Source organism: Haliotis cracherodii, unplaced genomic scaffold, assembly GCF_022045235.1.
Source record: "Haliotis cracherodii isolate W230 unplaced genomic scaffold, xgHalCrac1.p SCAF_7, whole genome shotgun sequence".
NCBI classification, from domain to species: domain Eukaryota; kingdom Metazoa; phylum Mollusca; class Gastropoda; order Lepetellida; family Haliotidae; genus Haliotis; species Haliotis cracherodii.
In genome coordinates this window covers 54957897-54974185 of record NW_027266330.1, presented here as the reverse complement: position 1 = coordinate 54974185, position 16289 = coordinate 54957897, and the positions used below count along the sequence as shown (strand labels likewise).

At 41.3% G+C, this 16289-nt stretch overlaps 1 protein-coding gene across 1 annotated transcript; it reads left to right on the top strand.

Moving 5' to 3' along the window:
- Positions 1-8852: 8852 nt before the first annotated feature.
- On the top strand, positions 8853-15715 carry LOC139448232 (organic cation transporter protein-like). Its single transcript, XM_071229750.1, has 8 exons — positions 8853-9131; positions 9776-10197; positions 11195-11434; positions 13280-13414; positions 13950-14032; positions 14344-14464; positions 14631-14703; positions 15527-15715. Exons 1-8 carry the CDS (start codon positions 8853-8855, stop codon positions 15713-15715), a joined length of 1542 nt encoding a protein of 513 aa, XP_071085851.1.
- The last annotated feature ends 574 nt before the right edge of the window (positions 15716-16289 follow it).

The window sequence follows — 16289 nt, the reverse complement described above, 5'->3', positions numbered from 1 at the left end:
CCGAATTCACGCATACAATGTGGGGCAAACGCCCATTTCGAAGACGATAAACACGTTGTCTTCCACCTCGCCGGTGAAGTGGAAATTGTGATTCATCACTAAGCCACACTCTTCTCCAGTTTCTCAAATTCCGAGGCTGTAAGGAATGACAAAAATGCAAGCATCGCTGTGGATGGATCTGTTGCAAATCCGTGAAGATAACTGGTCTTCTTGGTCGGATTCTAGACTCGTGAGGACGGTTCCTGACAGTCTGGTTCGACATCCTCCTCAAACCAGAGATGCGTCCTGTGTCCTTCAGTCTCAGTAGCTGTGGCATTACGATGACGTCGGTGGAGAAGTCGAATGTAGCGATCCTGTGCAGGAGTGGTAACTCTTGGTCGGCCAGTTCTGGGACGGTCTGCAGTGGAATTGAACTGTGTGTATCGGTCACAAAGGCGGCAATTGGTGCCGTGGTGGACGTTGATGTGGCGTGCAACAGAAGACTGCAATTCCCCTCTTTGGATTCGCCCTTTGGCGATAATCCGATCGGCAGCGCTGAGTCTCGGCATTTTGAAAAATGTTGACAATTGAATGATAAATTATTGGTTAATGCTTGCCTTTTTATAGCCACTATTACAAGTTAAGAATGCCATAACTTGCACGTGCATTTAGCTTTACTGTAAACCCCTCGCCGACACCATTGGGGGCCAAGTGAACTCATGTGGGGATGTGCAGATGGTGGTGACAGCAGCTGACGTGGAAAAAACGAAGTTGTAAACACACTGGCACATATAAACCGGCAAAAAGCTTATGGACAGACTCAAAAGAAACAAATAAATGAATTTTTCTTATCCAGTGAGAGAGAGAGAGAGAGTGATTGACTACATGTGCATCGTTCCATGCAATTTGTATATGATGACATGCATCAACCAAGTAAGCAAGACTGACCACCCGATCTCGTTAGTCGCCCATTACCACAACCAACGTCGCCTTTTAGAGCAAGCATAGGTCGCTGAAGACCTATTCTAACCAGGATTATCAAAGGTTGCCATGTCTAGTAATGGCGTAGCATAGGTTATAGCATCTGTAAACCTCGGTGCCAGTTGCTAACTCCAACACAATTATTTGTACTCACCACAATAAAAATCTTGCAAAGTATCCAAAACGTGTTTTGTTGGTAAGCATAAAGGAACCATTTTTCGACGAACAGCCACACTTGGTATTACACTCTTCAAAAAAAGAAATGCACAGGAAGATTTTAAAATTATTGTACCTAATAAAGTCGATATATTTAATTTAATGTCATAGATACAAATATGACATTTTGGATAGTCACATGTTGTCGTTGTACAAAAGCATTAAAATCTGTCACATAAGGTCACAATGTTGCACTGAACTCAGTTTCTCGTGCGACAGCCCCGGGCTGCAATCACGGCTCTGCATCTCCTCGGCACTGACTGGATAAGTGTACCAATTCTGTCCTGCGGAATTCTGCGCCATTCTGCTTGTAACGCGCTAGACAGTTTTGGTAGCGTCTTCGGGGTGTTCTGACTTTGACGTCCACGTCGATCGAGTTCATCCCAGAGGTGTTCGATTTGGTTGAGGTCTGGAGATCTCGACGGCCAGGGCAAGTCGTTGATGTTGGCATTGTGAAGGTAGTCTACCATGACACGAGCTTTTTGCGGGGGAACATGTCTTGCTGAAACAACTCCCTCTAACGGTCAATGATTGGAAGAAGGTGAGTTTGAAGAATTTGATTCATGTAGCGATTTGCTGTCAAATTTCCCTGAACCACAACCAAGTCAGATCTCATGGTGTAGGATATGAAGTCCCATACAATGATATTACCGCCACCAAATTCACGTATACAATGTGGGGCAAATCGCTCATTTCGACGACGATAAACACGTTGTCTTCCATCTCGCTGGTGAAGAGGAAATTTTGATTCATAGCTAAACCACACTCTTCTCCAGTTTCTCAAATTCCGAGGCTGTAAGGAATGACAACAATGCAAGCATCGTTGTGGATACATCTGTTGCAAATCAGGGACGATAACTGTTCTTCTGGGTCGGATTCCAGCCTCGCGAAGACGGTTCCTGACAGTCTGGTCCGACATCCTCCTCAAACCAGGGATGCGTCCTGCGTCCTGCAGTTCAGTAGCTGTGGCATTGCGATAACGTCGGTGGAGAAGTCGAAAGTAGCGATTCGGTGCAGGGGTGGTAACTCTTGGTCGGCCAGTTCTCGGACGGTCTGCAGTGGAATTGAACTGTGTTAAAGGCGGCAATTGGTGCTGTGGTGGACGTTGAAGTGGCTTGCAACAGAAGACTGCGATTCCCGTTTTTGTATTCGTCCTGTGGCGATGTTCCGCTAGGCATTTTCGAACTTGAAAAATGTTGACAATTGAATGATGAATTATTGGTTTATGCTTGCCTCTTTATAACCACTATTACGAGTTACGAATGCCATAACTTGCACGTGCATTTTGCTTTACTGGTTTCCTCCTTTACAGTTTTTAACAAGTGTGAAAACAATGCAGTTGAAGACATTACAAATCGACAATGGCTGTGTTTTGACACACTGTTTGCCTAATATCAGGCCACCAACATTTTCCAATAACATATATCCTATTTATATTCCGGATTTTTGTGTAGTCAGGTTCAATGAACTACATACTATCTCTGCGTTTCTTATTTTGAAGAGTGTATATGATATGCCTGCATAAGAAAGTGTTTTCACTACTTTCAAGCGTTGTCCTGGAGTCGAGACACAACATATTCAGGATTCTGCAATATCGAACTCGAAAGTATATTGTAAAGCAGGGAGATAGGTTGAAAAATAAAAGTAAAACACTTTTATAATTGTCATAACCTCAAAAAGGCTAAAGCGCGTGTTCTTAGCCAGGTGTTGCATGAAGAGTTGTACAGACTCCTTTAAATCGCCATTGGAAGACCCAATCGTAGTATGCCCCGTCGAGTGAATTGATGTTTGAGAAACGTTGCGGTATACACTCTATTGATAATCATCCAACTATTACTAGAAAATAATACCTGTTACAATTTTTTAACTTTTAAGTTATTTCCGAGTATCCCTTACTTGGTTTTGAGGAGTATATGAAGCCACATATTTCCCACCTGTTGTAACAAGGACATGACAGTTCTTCAAAATGAATACATTTTCAAAAATAATATACTCTGATGTTTTCTTCTTAAGTTATCACTCTATATCGTTTCTATTTTGAAATGGGGCCTGTTGCGTTCGCGTTCAAGATATATATATATATATATATATATATATATATATATATATGTGTATGTGTGTGTGCGTGCGTGCGTGCGTGCGTGCGTGCGTGCGTGTGTGTGTGTGTGTTTGGCTAGTTGTTCTAGTCCTGACTAATGGCGATTTTATAGTGCTAGCCCACCGAGCTACCATGCCAACTTATGTGGTATGCAATTTGTTGTACGTACTGAAGTTCAACTGCTTACAACTCGGCATTCACATGGCGTCGAGTTGCATTCAACTTTGACCTTGCGAGGTCTCTGACCAAACCTTTGTGTTTCACTATATTTCAGCTGGAATTCTGGTTGCCGAGTTAATTTTCAAACCCATAGTTTTGGAAAAATGAATGCTATGTAGGAATTGCGGTCGTACGGTACAGGGCCAATTACTGACTTCGCGATTAACGGAGTTGTATATTATGAAATATCCAACCCTTGGTGAATAATTATAGACTGGTTACAACAGGAAAAAGTGCTAAATTTTGTCCAAGTTTCTGCTTGCTAACGACAAAGCCTCTAACATATGCTGCCACATGGTACATAGATGTGCGACGAGGTGGGGCGGGCGTGGCCGGGATGGGCAGGAAAGACAGATGGAGTTGCGAGCTGGACAAAGGAACAATAAGAAGTAGATAGTTTGGAGCCTGTGTTTTAAGCATTCTATTGAGCCGATTGGAGGTGGCCCTGATAAGGGCCGTTAGAAAGGTTGGAATTGTCCACTCACATGAACGGGTGGCCTATGGTCTGACATACGTTGTTGTTCTTGTAGATCTTCCATGAGTTCCAACAAGTGTAAGATACGCCTATTTGATTGGATACCTTGGCTACCTTGTCACTCCACAGTGTCAGTAGGGGATTGTTCGTGGACAGTTCCTGCCCTCAAAGTGATGAAGACCGATCCTGGATCAAGAAGGAGGTCTGTTTGTCACCTATGTGAGCAACTTCTTCAAGATCAAACAAGACGCCAGTGGTTATCCAGAGGGATGTAAAGCAGTGTCTTCCTTCTGAAAGAGGGTGTGACCTTAGATCCATCTAAAATCTGCAAGAACAGATGCAACATCTACTTGGGAAAGTTTGGTCAGAGACTAGGGTTCGGAATAACGGAATACATCAGTGCACCCCTGAGGTTCTTTGCCCTCCTCCAAGAAGGACAATTTACTTTGTGGCATCTATGCATCTCAAAAGGAATTTCATGAGCCACATCCTGCCACAAAATGTCGACATGGCATCCTAGGTAACAGCTCAAGCACGCCTCAACCTGTATTGATACATGAAGCCCTTGGATTAACGCTTTTTGCACTTTGATACAGACATCGTTTACATTCACTGTCCACTGACCTGGAACCTTTTCCTTGGAGATACCTCAGGGGAGCTCACCGATGAGCTGGACGAGAGAAACAGCATCCGTACCTTTGCCTCGGCAGCTTCCAAGATCTAGACCTACAAACTAGCTAACCATCAATCTGACGGCACCATGTGTCTCCTCCTGCTTCTGATCACACTGACTAATCATTAGTACTCTCCATTTAGCCCTGACACACCCATCTCAACATATGCTCCTGTCACTGTGTCTTCTGCTTCTGACCACACTGACCACAGGTGACCTTGGTGCTCACTGAAGTGCTCCTCCATCTTTGTCGGGTCGTCACAGTTCTTGATCTTTGCCACGTGTCGGGTCATCACAGTGATGAACAAGGCGATGTGACACAAACCAGAGATTTATCCAAATTTCCATATGCGTTAACAGTGCCAGTATTGTGATGTGGGTTAAAGCCATTACTTGATGTCCTTTGCAAATCGCCAACCGTTTTCAGAGCATTTTCCTAGAGGTCATGCATTGTCAGAACAATCTGTTTCTGGGGTATTGGCAAATATCATTGACGTGCATGTTCAGATCTGACAATTTGTATGGCTGTATTCTAGAATCTAGAGACAGTAGTTACTGGATTTGAATCCCAACGTAGATGACACGGATGACTTGACCCCTTGCACCCCGAACGTACCACTTGAGATGGGAATTTGTGAGCATCTGCCAGCGTCACTTTCGAAACGAATCTATAGTTTCGAATGGGTCCACTGTAGTAATCATACTAAAAGAGGGATGTAAAGCCCTGGATAAATGAACGTAATCAGGATTCTGATCTTAAATAGTCAAAAGGTCTGTGGATATGATCAGTCAGGTCAGCTTCTTATCTGGTGTCAACATTCTCGGTATCCATCGTGCAGACAGCTTGCTTATGTGGATTATTTTGGTTGAGATGGACTGCACTGACACAAACTGATCCAGTGATATGAAACAGATCGGTCAGCAGTGGACAATATAAACTTGAGTTTGAGACATGGAATCTTCAGAACGACCAGACTGAAGTCCCAACTTCTGTGCTTAACGCAGCTGAAATAGTCAGAATCGTACAATTTACTCTTCTTTTAGCAGATATTTCTTATGAATATGGAAAGAGTCTTGTCGCTTTTATTTGATATAATTGAATATTTCCTTTGTTGACGCTGGTTCCCCTCAGCCATCGATTTCTCCAGTTCACTTTTCTAAAACAGTTATCAGTCTGTAACTAGGTGTTATGTCACCCAAGAAATGGTATCTTCATACATGCGTTAAAACCTCACATGAATATATACGACAACACCCGTTCCATAATCATAAGCATCTGTTGTGTTAAAGCCAAGCCCTGACTATAAATAGCCCGCAAGGTGGTGGTGTTTAAGTTTCGATAAGTGACAGACAACGTGCACACAACCCAGTGTGAAGAGATGCTTCTTGATAACCGTACATAATCAAGATTTGAAATTTGTTTAGAAGAATGTTACTATGTTCAACCCAAACATCGTGAAGATATCATGCAACCGTATTATCTTTTCGGAAAATAATTGCAAAGTACAGACCAACCTGTTGATTTCCTATGTATCCAGAAGCAAAGAACATATACGGGTGTATAATCTCAGCTGGAAGTTAATTTTTTTTGTCAAAGCAATAAACCATGCAGAAACGTACACCGCCGCATGAAACGGTATGTACCATACATTACATACAGTGGAGAATTTAAAACAATGCTGTGCTCAACTATGCACAGCAAGCGCCATACATGTGATTATGAAGACAACTAATAAAAAAAATCTCATATCAAACCCGTTGTTTTACATGTGTTGTTTATTGAACAAAGTCATACTTAATAGAAGCCTGGTATTTAATCGTGTTGAACAATATGTTGCAATAGCAGTGTGAAAATTGAGTGCGCGTGACAGGCTTGGCCTAAATTCCTTACTGGAACGTTTCTCGATGGCTGCCTGAATAACATACGATACATTGCAAAGGTAGTGCGCAATTGAGCTGTTTGGGTAAGGGAGATAATCACTCACTTTCAGTGATACAGCTTGAATAAGATACGATGTACAGCAATGCAAGGTCAGTGTGTGATTAATCACTTCTATACTACGCCTATAGCTAAAGGAGATAATGCGAAATAGTATATTCTTACAAAATATAGACCGGTTAACTTTAGCGAAATGGAATCATTTTTAGCTCTTTTAAAAACAAAATGAACAAATTTCATGGGTTATCAGCATTACGAAAAGTGACTAAGTCTCAGAATAGCAAGACGATTTTGAAGTATCTCTTATTGCTGGAAATGATGACATCAACATTTCACGCACATTTCACATGATTTGTATGTTTCGTTTCGGTAACTGTGTGGCTTGAAATTTCAATGAAACCAACATGTCGATTTACTTGCTATAAAATTAACCTCTCCCGTATACTTCCCCGCCTTAAGGGTGGGGAAGAATAACCTCTGTAGGTTTATCATAAAAATGCAAATCGGACCCTGACCAAACTTTCAACTCATAATGTCGGGGGTGGGGGTCATTGGTCTTCAGCTGCAGCATCCTATGTTTGTCGCTTGGTTGATGCCTAGCTTGATTGTACTTGTCATCGTACGTCATGGGTGTGTCTCGTTTCCCGCAATATTAAATATCCATTTTTTTCATAATTTGCATCGGTGATATGTTAGCCAGGTATCATTGCTGTGCTGTCTCTGTGATGACGGTTGATGGACAACCACAAGAAACATGAATAAGTACATATCAGCCAGATACTGTAAACATGAGATACATATTTGCATGTTAGGGACCGACCATTTGATATTCCGGGATTGAGCAGTGAAAAAATATATTGTCCCAGAAAATGCTTTAATAAAATATTTATGCTTCAGAGTATTGAAAGAAAATTAGATTATCTGCCACAAAAAGACCAATGTTGCAAATGGTTTATATTTAGGCTCATTGTTTTAATTAGAAACACAGTATCTGGTTATGCAACTGTAGCTGAAACAAATACCTACATGTAGTCTCCATTCAAATCAGATAAGGGTTCTTGGTAATGATTATACTAGTATATAAAAAGTATGAGCAACATAACACCCATAACATCTGCCTAACGATCTAAACATAGAACCGTTGTGACACACACTGTGTTACATTCAAAGCTATGCATGTGAGCCATTTGAAACAGGGAAGGGCGTGACAGAGGAGAACGCTGTTGACAAGGCACACTGACCTTCTCACACACCACAGCAGGTCTGACAACAGGTAGGTGAACGTTAAGAGGGGAGCTATTAGCTGATATTACGGAGTATGTTTTACAGTTTGTGTCAAAATCCGATTTCGTCATGAAATTATAAGGATAGGGATAGGCATTTTCCAACACGAAAATCGTGAATTTAGATTCAGGTGTTGTTCTGATCGCTTGATCCAAGGCTTATCTTTGGTTGGTTCTTATTGGGGTTTTGAACCGGCCCCTACATAATATAAGGCCTGCCGCTTCTTTCATTATTGCAAAACTTCTACCACTCGCCCCGACTCTTAACAAAGGGCATACGGTTTACACAAAGTCTAACTAAATGCGATCATGATCTTTGTGTTTCACATTGGTGCTATTTAGACGCACATATTACCATGAATGTAAACTGTACCGTATTGAGTACGCACATTGAGTGAATGGCGGGTGCTACCGCTAGGACAGAACATGCTTACCTTTTCGCGAAAACCTGATGTCATATAGTTTCATCAGCTATTTTACCTTTTAAGACCGAATATTTTTCGACAGTTATTCCAGACTGGTTGATCTCTGATGCAGACGTTTATATTTACACAAGTTACTGTGCACACAGTTATAAATCAATGCCATCAATACGGCAGGCATGTACAGTTGTATATTAATCCTTAAGATCACAGTAACGTTTGCCATGGAGAATATTACAAGTATGAATTCAGCATTCCAAAAACCTATTTGTCCTAATAAGCAACGTCAAAGTTTAAAATGAAAGGGAAAGACATTTTAAGGCGTGAGGTACACAACAATGCTGAAAACCAATGTCAAACTACCTTCGTCTGTCTCGACAATTGGATTGTTGTGTACACAGTTAAATATTTATGTAATGAAAACCTCATGCATGTTGAGTTATGTATAGATCCTTAAGATCACAGTTACGTTTGCCAACTCTCTTAACATCGTGCTTTACCGTTTGTATCAATACAAGACTACCCCGTTGTTCCTTTGCAAACAGTGAAGACGCAACGGTGACAAGGATGCACACGGACGACATCATCGAGGCCGTCGGGGGCATGTCCCGCTTCCAGATCCTCATAACTGTCTTCATATTCGGTCCAAAGATGCTGATGGGGTGGGGGATGTTGATGATGTCGTTTGCGGGGACTACTCCGGATTGGTGGTGTGTCCCGGCAACAGCGCCCTCTGTTGATGACACTGATTACATGAACAACGTCACATTGAAATTGTGTCCCACCTCGGTCAACATCACCTGTCAGGTTGTGTACAGCCAGGATAAAAATACTGTCGTCAGTGAGGTAGGTAACCCTTATTCAGCCTCCTTTCATGAAAAACTTGTGTGCGAACATAAGGAGTGTCCAATTTGATTGTAGTTTAACAAAACACTGAGCAATATTACAGCTATATGACGGCGTCATGCATGGAATAGTATCTGGAGAACGACAAACCAATGATTGATATTATGAGCAACGCCCCACACTGCCCTTGTACGATGACATGACAAATCACGAGTCACAGAGCATGATGACCAAATGATTATGACCTCTTTTCTGACAAGCTTGTGGATTTAATCGAAATGGTAAACGTCTGAGACCTGCATCACTTTGGACTTTCCTCCCTCTTTATGCTGACACACCATGATAAAACAAAGATACTGTCGAAACGGCGTCACCCATTCACAGTTTCGACAAGCATGGGTTGACTAGGGACCTTCTCTTATCCGGAATCTGGGAATCACTGTCCCTCATTCCGATTTCATAGAATGGTATTGTAAAATTGGTATTTAATGTGTTTAATGTATTTAATGAAAACGCATGAAGTATGCTCTATTGCTATCACTGAGTTGTCCCGTCCATACTCTATTATTTAAAGACTGGCGTGTTTGAAGCTGGAGTGGAGTGCGACCTTAAACTAACAGATATGCAATGATTTCTTCTTTCAGTGGGGTTTCATTTGTAACCGCAAATTGCTCAATCCTCTCGTCACATCAGTACAAATGGGTGGAGTCTTTGTTGGGGCATTGCTTGGTGGACAGTCTGCTGACGTCCTCGGTCGGAAGTGGACTTACTTCGTCTGTCTGGTCCTTCAAGGTGGATTCAACCTGGTGGCAGCGTTCTCCGTCAACTGGCAGATGTTTACAGTGTTGCATTTTCTCATCGGGATGATGACAGGCTCCCTTCTGGTGGTGTGCTACCCGTACCTCATTGAGTTCGTTGGAAGAAAATGGCGACCGCTTGCATCGGCAATTCCAGTCTGGCTAACGGGTGTATGTGCATTTGCCCTATCGAGCTGGTTGAGGCCTGACTGGTCTCATCAACACATCATATTAGCTGCCCTTCATCTGCCCTTCTTCGCCGGATGGTTGTAAGTATCTCAAGTCGAGAGTGAGACATTGTCAGAGCCTCCATCCAACCCACGAAAGGTTGACTGCTAAGCCTTTGATGAAATGTTGCATCATTAGTATCCAAATATGTCAACATGATAATCATACACTATAAAACAAATGACGTTTTGGATGAACCTGTACTTTTTGAACTGACTATGCTACCTTCAGGACATACCAATATAGTCTGATTATTTAAAGCCACATTCAGCAAAATACCACCTATATGACAATGGCCAGTAAACGATTACAGCTGAACTGCACAAAGCAGTTGTTGAGCAGTCCGTTTAGATCGCTTTCAAGGTCTAGTGGATAGGGCGTCTGCACAGAGGGCGGAAGGTCAGTGGCTCCCTGCAGTGTAATAGCATAAGAAGTTAAACGATGGTAATTATTGTTACCCTGCCTGGCGCTCAGCATAAAGGGGATAAAAACAAGGATCAGTCGGCTCGGAGTTTGCATACTTTGCCTGTGTGGAGTAACTGTTGAACTTTGGCATAGTATCTCATTGCATTGGGCTAGGGAACTAGGACGATAAAACCGGCATTAGTTTGGACCTGAACAAGCAGCCACACGTGCAGGCACGCACGCACACACACGCACGCACACGCACACGCACACGCACACACACACACACATTGTCTTCTTTCTTTAATATTTCACTTGCAGGTCTGTGAAAGGCTAATGTTACTTGTAAGAGGCATCTGAAGGTCAGGTGAAGGTGTCACAATCTCACCAAAAAGCCCATTAATTAGTGCATGCATGTCACCATATAAGTATAATAACCTTGAACGCAACTAAACCAGATTCATTAACATAGCCTGCAAGGGCCCCTCTCTCCGTATCACCACTGGCTATAATATACTTGTGTTGCATTATGGGTATCCCAAGTTCATTAAAATTAGCGAATTTGGAAATAAAATACAAAGTCATTGTTAATGCTTTTCGCCTCACTATTCCCAAACTATTGGACGCTGCCAGCTTTGTCCCAGAGAGTCTGCGCTGGTTGGCTGTAAAAGGGCGGACTGATGAAGCTGAGAAAGTCGTGGATCAGATGAGTCGATACAACAAAAGAGAGAAGCCCACCAACACACTGCAGCTGCTGAAACAAGTGGCAGAAGAAGAGCAGAAACTGAGGGCGTCTGGCAGGAAGTACACGTACCTGGACATCTACCGGGGCTGGAGCATATGTTGGAAATCTCTCATCATACAGTTCGTATGGTTAGTATAGTGAGTGCGTTTTGTTGCTGACAAACCCAGGGTGTAAATAGAGGTAATCTGGAATTAGAAGCTCAGATCCACATATCCTGCCACAACAAAGGGACAATACACAGAAAATTGGGGCAACTCAGAGTTTTTGATCATCGATTGTTAGTTTTAAGATGGAGTGAGAAGGGCATTAGGTATGTTGTTTGTTAATTTTCAACAAAGGAATTACAGTTCTCTGACTAGATTTATAAAATTATATTTTGGCTATCTTGAGTCAAATTGTTTATTCAAGAAGAGGTATATGTACATTTTCTATTTCTTAGTTTTTCTATTCACATTTGCTGAAAACAATCTTTGGAGTAATAATGACATAAACATCTTGACATTTCCAACACGCTGATCTATCCATGCATATCTAAGGGTGATTTTGATATTTGTTGCCCAACTATTTTTATTGCGTGAGTGACTGGCATTTTGATCAAGATAGAGTGGCATGTTATATGCTCTTACTGGGTATAGCGTGGATGGAAGAGTCGGTAGTTTTAACCAATAATTAATACAACGCTTAAGTGAAAATTTATACAATGGGAATCTGCCACATACACCAAGTACAATACCATTTGTGATGGAGGATAACAAAATTGAAAATATGTTATAGGGCTGATTATCATATTTTAACAAACTTTGAAGGATCGACATCAACACTTTCTTAGGTTTTAACAGATGTAGGTTCTAGATATTTATTCCAACTCAAAGTCCTAGTAAACATTATTCCAAGGTAAGTATAAGATGAAACTACCTCTGTACAGGAATCTTTGCATATCCATTTCTCTAGTTTTGATAATTTAGTTTATTTAGTTTTATTTAGATTGACGGACAGTGACCATTTGTCACAATTGTTTTCCAAAATATTGATTTGACGTTGAAGACCAGTTACTGAATCAGAGAAAAGGACAACATCGTCAGCCAAAAGTATAAGGAATATTTCTATTAGATCTGAATAAAACTGTATCCCATTTTTAGATTTTGAGTTAATTTCAAGAACAAGTTCATTTATGAAAAAAGAGAACAAGGATGGGTTTAGTACACAACCATGACGCACTCCAAAAGGGCAATCAAAAATACCTGTAAGGTTATTGCCATTGGTTCGTACACAGGCTTTAAATGATGCGTAAATGGCTGTAAATGATTTTTCCATCTTTGATGCCCGCCCGTGTTTACTAAATAAGCGAAATCGAAATCGAGAAAACATGCATATAACATTCCTCCCCTACTGAAAGATATTTTGCAATTATAGCTTGCAAAATGAAAACATTGTCCATTGTGTAATAGCCAGCTCTAAATCCTGCCTGTTCTCCATAAATGTTTCCCATTGCATCTGACCAAAACGTTAATTTGCCATTAAGAATCATGGTATATAATTTTCCAAAGCAACTCAGTACAGATATCCTCCGATTGTTATCAACATTATCCTTATCACCCTTTTAATGCAATGGAACAATGATTGCTTTTGACAATTCCGAAGGAAAACACCTTTATCATGTAGAACATCGCACAATACAAGTAAATATGGAATAAGAATATTATCTGAACATTGAAACATTTCACTAATTACATAATCTGTTGCAGCTGCATTATTACATTTCTACAAATATTCTCTTGTATTTCCTCAGTGCTGCTGGAAGCATTAGATATATCCTCAGTGACAAACTTGACCCAATAAGTACCAGTATATATATATAGTGCACTTTCAATTTTCAAGGTGAGTGTATCCTCTTCATAAAAAAGTAGATGTCTTGATTAACGAAGACTATATTTATTAAAGTTGAGCGATTTCAAAAGCAATATGTTTTTCAGGGCGAGTCTGTCGTTGGTGTACTATGGGATATCGTTCGGTGTAGGGAGACTCGCAGGCAACCTGTATCTGAACATCTTCCTTCTGGGAGTGGTGCAAGTGCCAACTACAGTGCTGACTTTCTTCACAAACAACAAGTAATCTCATCTCTGGGTGTATTTGTTTGCATGTTGTTTAACGGCATATCCAGTAATATTCCAGCTATATGGCCTGTACATCGATCCTGGCCCAGATGATTCAGTGACTGATATTATGGGCATTGGTCCACAACGTCGGGTGCGAAGACTTCCCGTTAACCAATTCAATGAGCCTGACCATCCGATCCAATGTGTCACCTTGTAAGACAAACACAAGTTGTTGGCAATGTATTCTAAACCTTTCTTGGGGGCACGGGTTGCCGAGTCGTGTAAGGCGCCGCAGTTCGCTGTGCAAAGTTGCATCCTCTTGGCACGCCTAAAGCTTATGATCATGGGTTCGAATCCCGGTTTGCCCTGGATAATTTTCTAGGTTTGTCAGCACCATCTCCGTGCTCGTGGGTTTCACTTAAGTGGAAAACGTATGTGACCTGCATCAGTTCAGACTTTTCTTACATATGGTTTAAACATATTTATTTTCAGAAAACGTTACGTTTGAATTTGTTCATTCATCAACATCATTGCTTATGTTTTGTAGATTTGGTAGAAAATGGACAGCGGTTTGTTTCTTTGCTGTTGCCACTTCCGCTGCTTTTGGTGTTGCAATCATTGCGAAAACAGGTGTGGATTTGTAACGGAAAAGTTCAATTGTACGTCCTTATGTCATAAGTTGAACTGCATGACAAATTGATGTTACAGTGAAATATGTTTTAGGAAATGATCTGCAGTTCACCTTTTGAGTCCTACACATCAGGGCATTGTTGACTCCAGTAGACGTCACACTGGTACTATTAACTGTCGCCTTATTTGTAACATCATTAATGACGGTGCGTCAATTAGCTGTGCTATCACATGAATCAGTACCGTGAATATGAGGTAATTTTCGATTTAGCTATGCTGTCAAATTAATCAATACCGTACGTATGTTTCAGTCTCAAAAGACCAACAAGGAGTCATCATTAACGTCTTGGCTCTGGTGACCATACTTGGTGTTGGTGGAGCTTGGTGTGCCTACGGGTTGCTTTCAAGTGAGACGTACCCCACTGTCATACGGTACAGTACACATAATGATCTTATGTGGCTGATAAATGGCGACATTCACGAAGTACATAACTGAACTTTGACGTGACAACCAATAACGTTCAACTATCATACAGCCCTTAATATTTTCCAAAATTGTGGTAATGTATTTTCAATGTTTTGTTTACATTTTCTACAGAAATTTGGGTTACGGAGCAGCTAATACAGCAGCACGAGTTTCTGGCATGATCGCTCCATACGTCTTTGCAGGGGTATGTTAATTGATCAATGAAGTTCATTAAACGACTTCCGTGGGGCCATTTGCTGACTGTAAGATGTCGGACATTCTTTTCAACTGTATAGAAATATCTTCCTTTGTGCAAAAGGGACACAGGCTGTAAAGAACGCTATGGCGCTACAATTCGCTGTGCAGAGTTGTGTCCCTTGGACACGCCAGGAACTTCAGATCCTGGGGTTTGAATCTCGGTTTGCCCCGATTTTGTTTCTAGGTTGATCAACATGTGGTAAACGTCTCAGATCTGCATCACCTCGGGCTTTCCTCCCACATTAAGCTGACACGTTGTCATATAACTGGAATACTGTTGTAAGCAGAAGTCACTCCTCCGAGTCTAGTTATGAAATTGACATTTTGTTTTGTGTAAACTCTAGTAGTTCTATTTATATGGTGGTGGTGATACTGAAATGACAATTGGTATTCAGGCTTTTTTAATTTTGAATGATATGAATGATTCTCAGCTCCGTCACCAGGTGACTGTCATTCAACTTTGCAATAGGAAAAAAATTATAATGATACAGAGCAGTGTGGACAATAAGTATCAACAAAAAGAAAAACAAAGAAATCGTCATTGATTTGTCATACATACCACTGGAGTATTTAATAGGCTTCCAAACATGTGCCCACTCTCCGTCTATCAGACCTAACACAACTAAATTTGAGACATTAATGTAATGTAATATACCAATATTGCGTGATACTTTGGCGCATTATGAATAAAATCATTAACGACTAGTGTGTTAGATTTTGACATAACATAACACCACTGCAGATGAAAACGTTCAATATCATTTTGACAGGGAGATGGTGACCTCGTGGTGCCTTTCGTCATTGTTGGTTCGACAATGGCCGTCTGTGCAGTGTTATCTGTCGTAATGACGGACACGAAGGACCAGCCTCTGGCAGACACCATGGGGGGTCAGGTGAACACACGCGGGGATGTGATGATGGTGGCGATCCCAGTGGACATAGAAAACACCAAGCTTTAGCCAGTTTGTCTTAAATAAATTAGGCCAGGTGTTGAAGCCTGGGGATACATATTCGTGTTTGTATCTGTTGATGGCAAAATACATCTTGTTGAGGGTTGAAACCAACACTGGAACGTTGCATGATTCAGCGATGAAAAAAATGTGTGAAACCGACTTGATCTTTGCCACGTGTCGGGTCATCACAGTGCTGAACAAGACGATGTTACAAACCAGAGATGTATCCAAATTTCCACATGCGTTAACAGTGCCAGTATCGTGATACAGGTTAAAGCCATTACTTGATGACCCTTGCAAATCGCTAACCATTTTTAGAGCATTTTTCCCAGAAGACATGCATTGTCAGAACAAATCTGTTTCTGGGGGTATTGGCAAATATCATTGACGTGCATGTTCAGATCTGACAATTTGTATGGCTATATTCTATAATCTAGAGACAGTAGTTATTGGATATGAATCCCAATGGAGATGACACGGATGACTTGACCCCTTGCACCCGAACGTACCACTTGAGATGTCACTTTCGAAACGAATCTATAGTTTCGAATGGGTCCGTTGTAGTAATCATACTAGAATG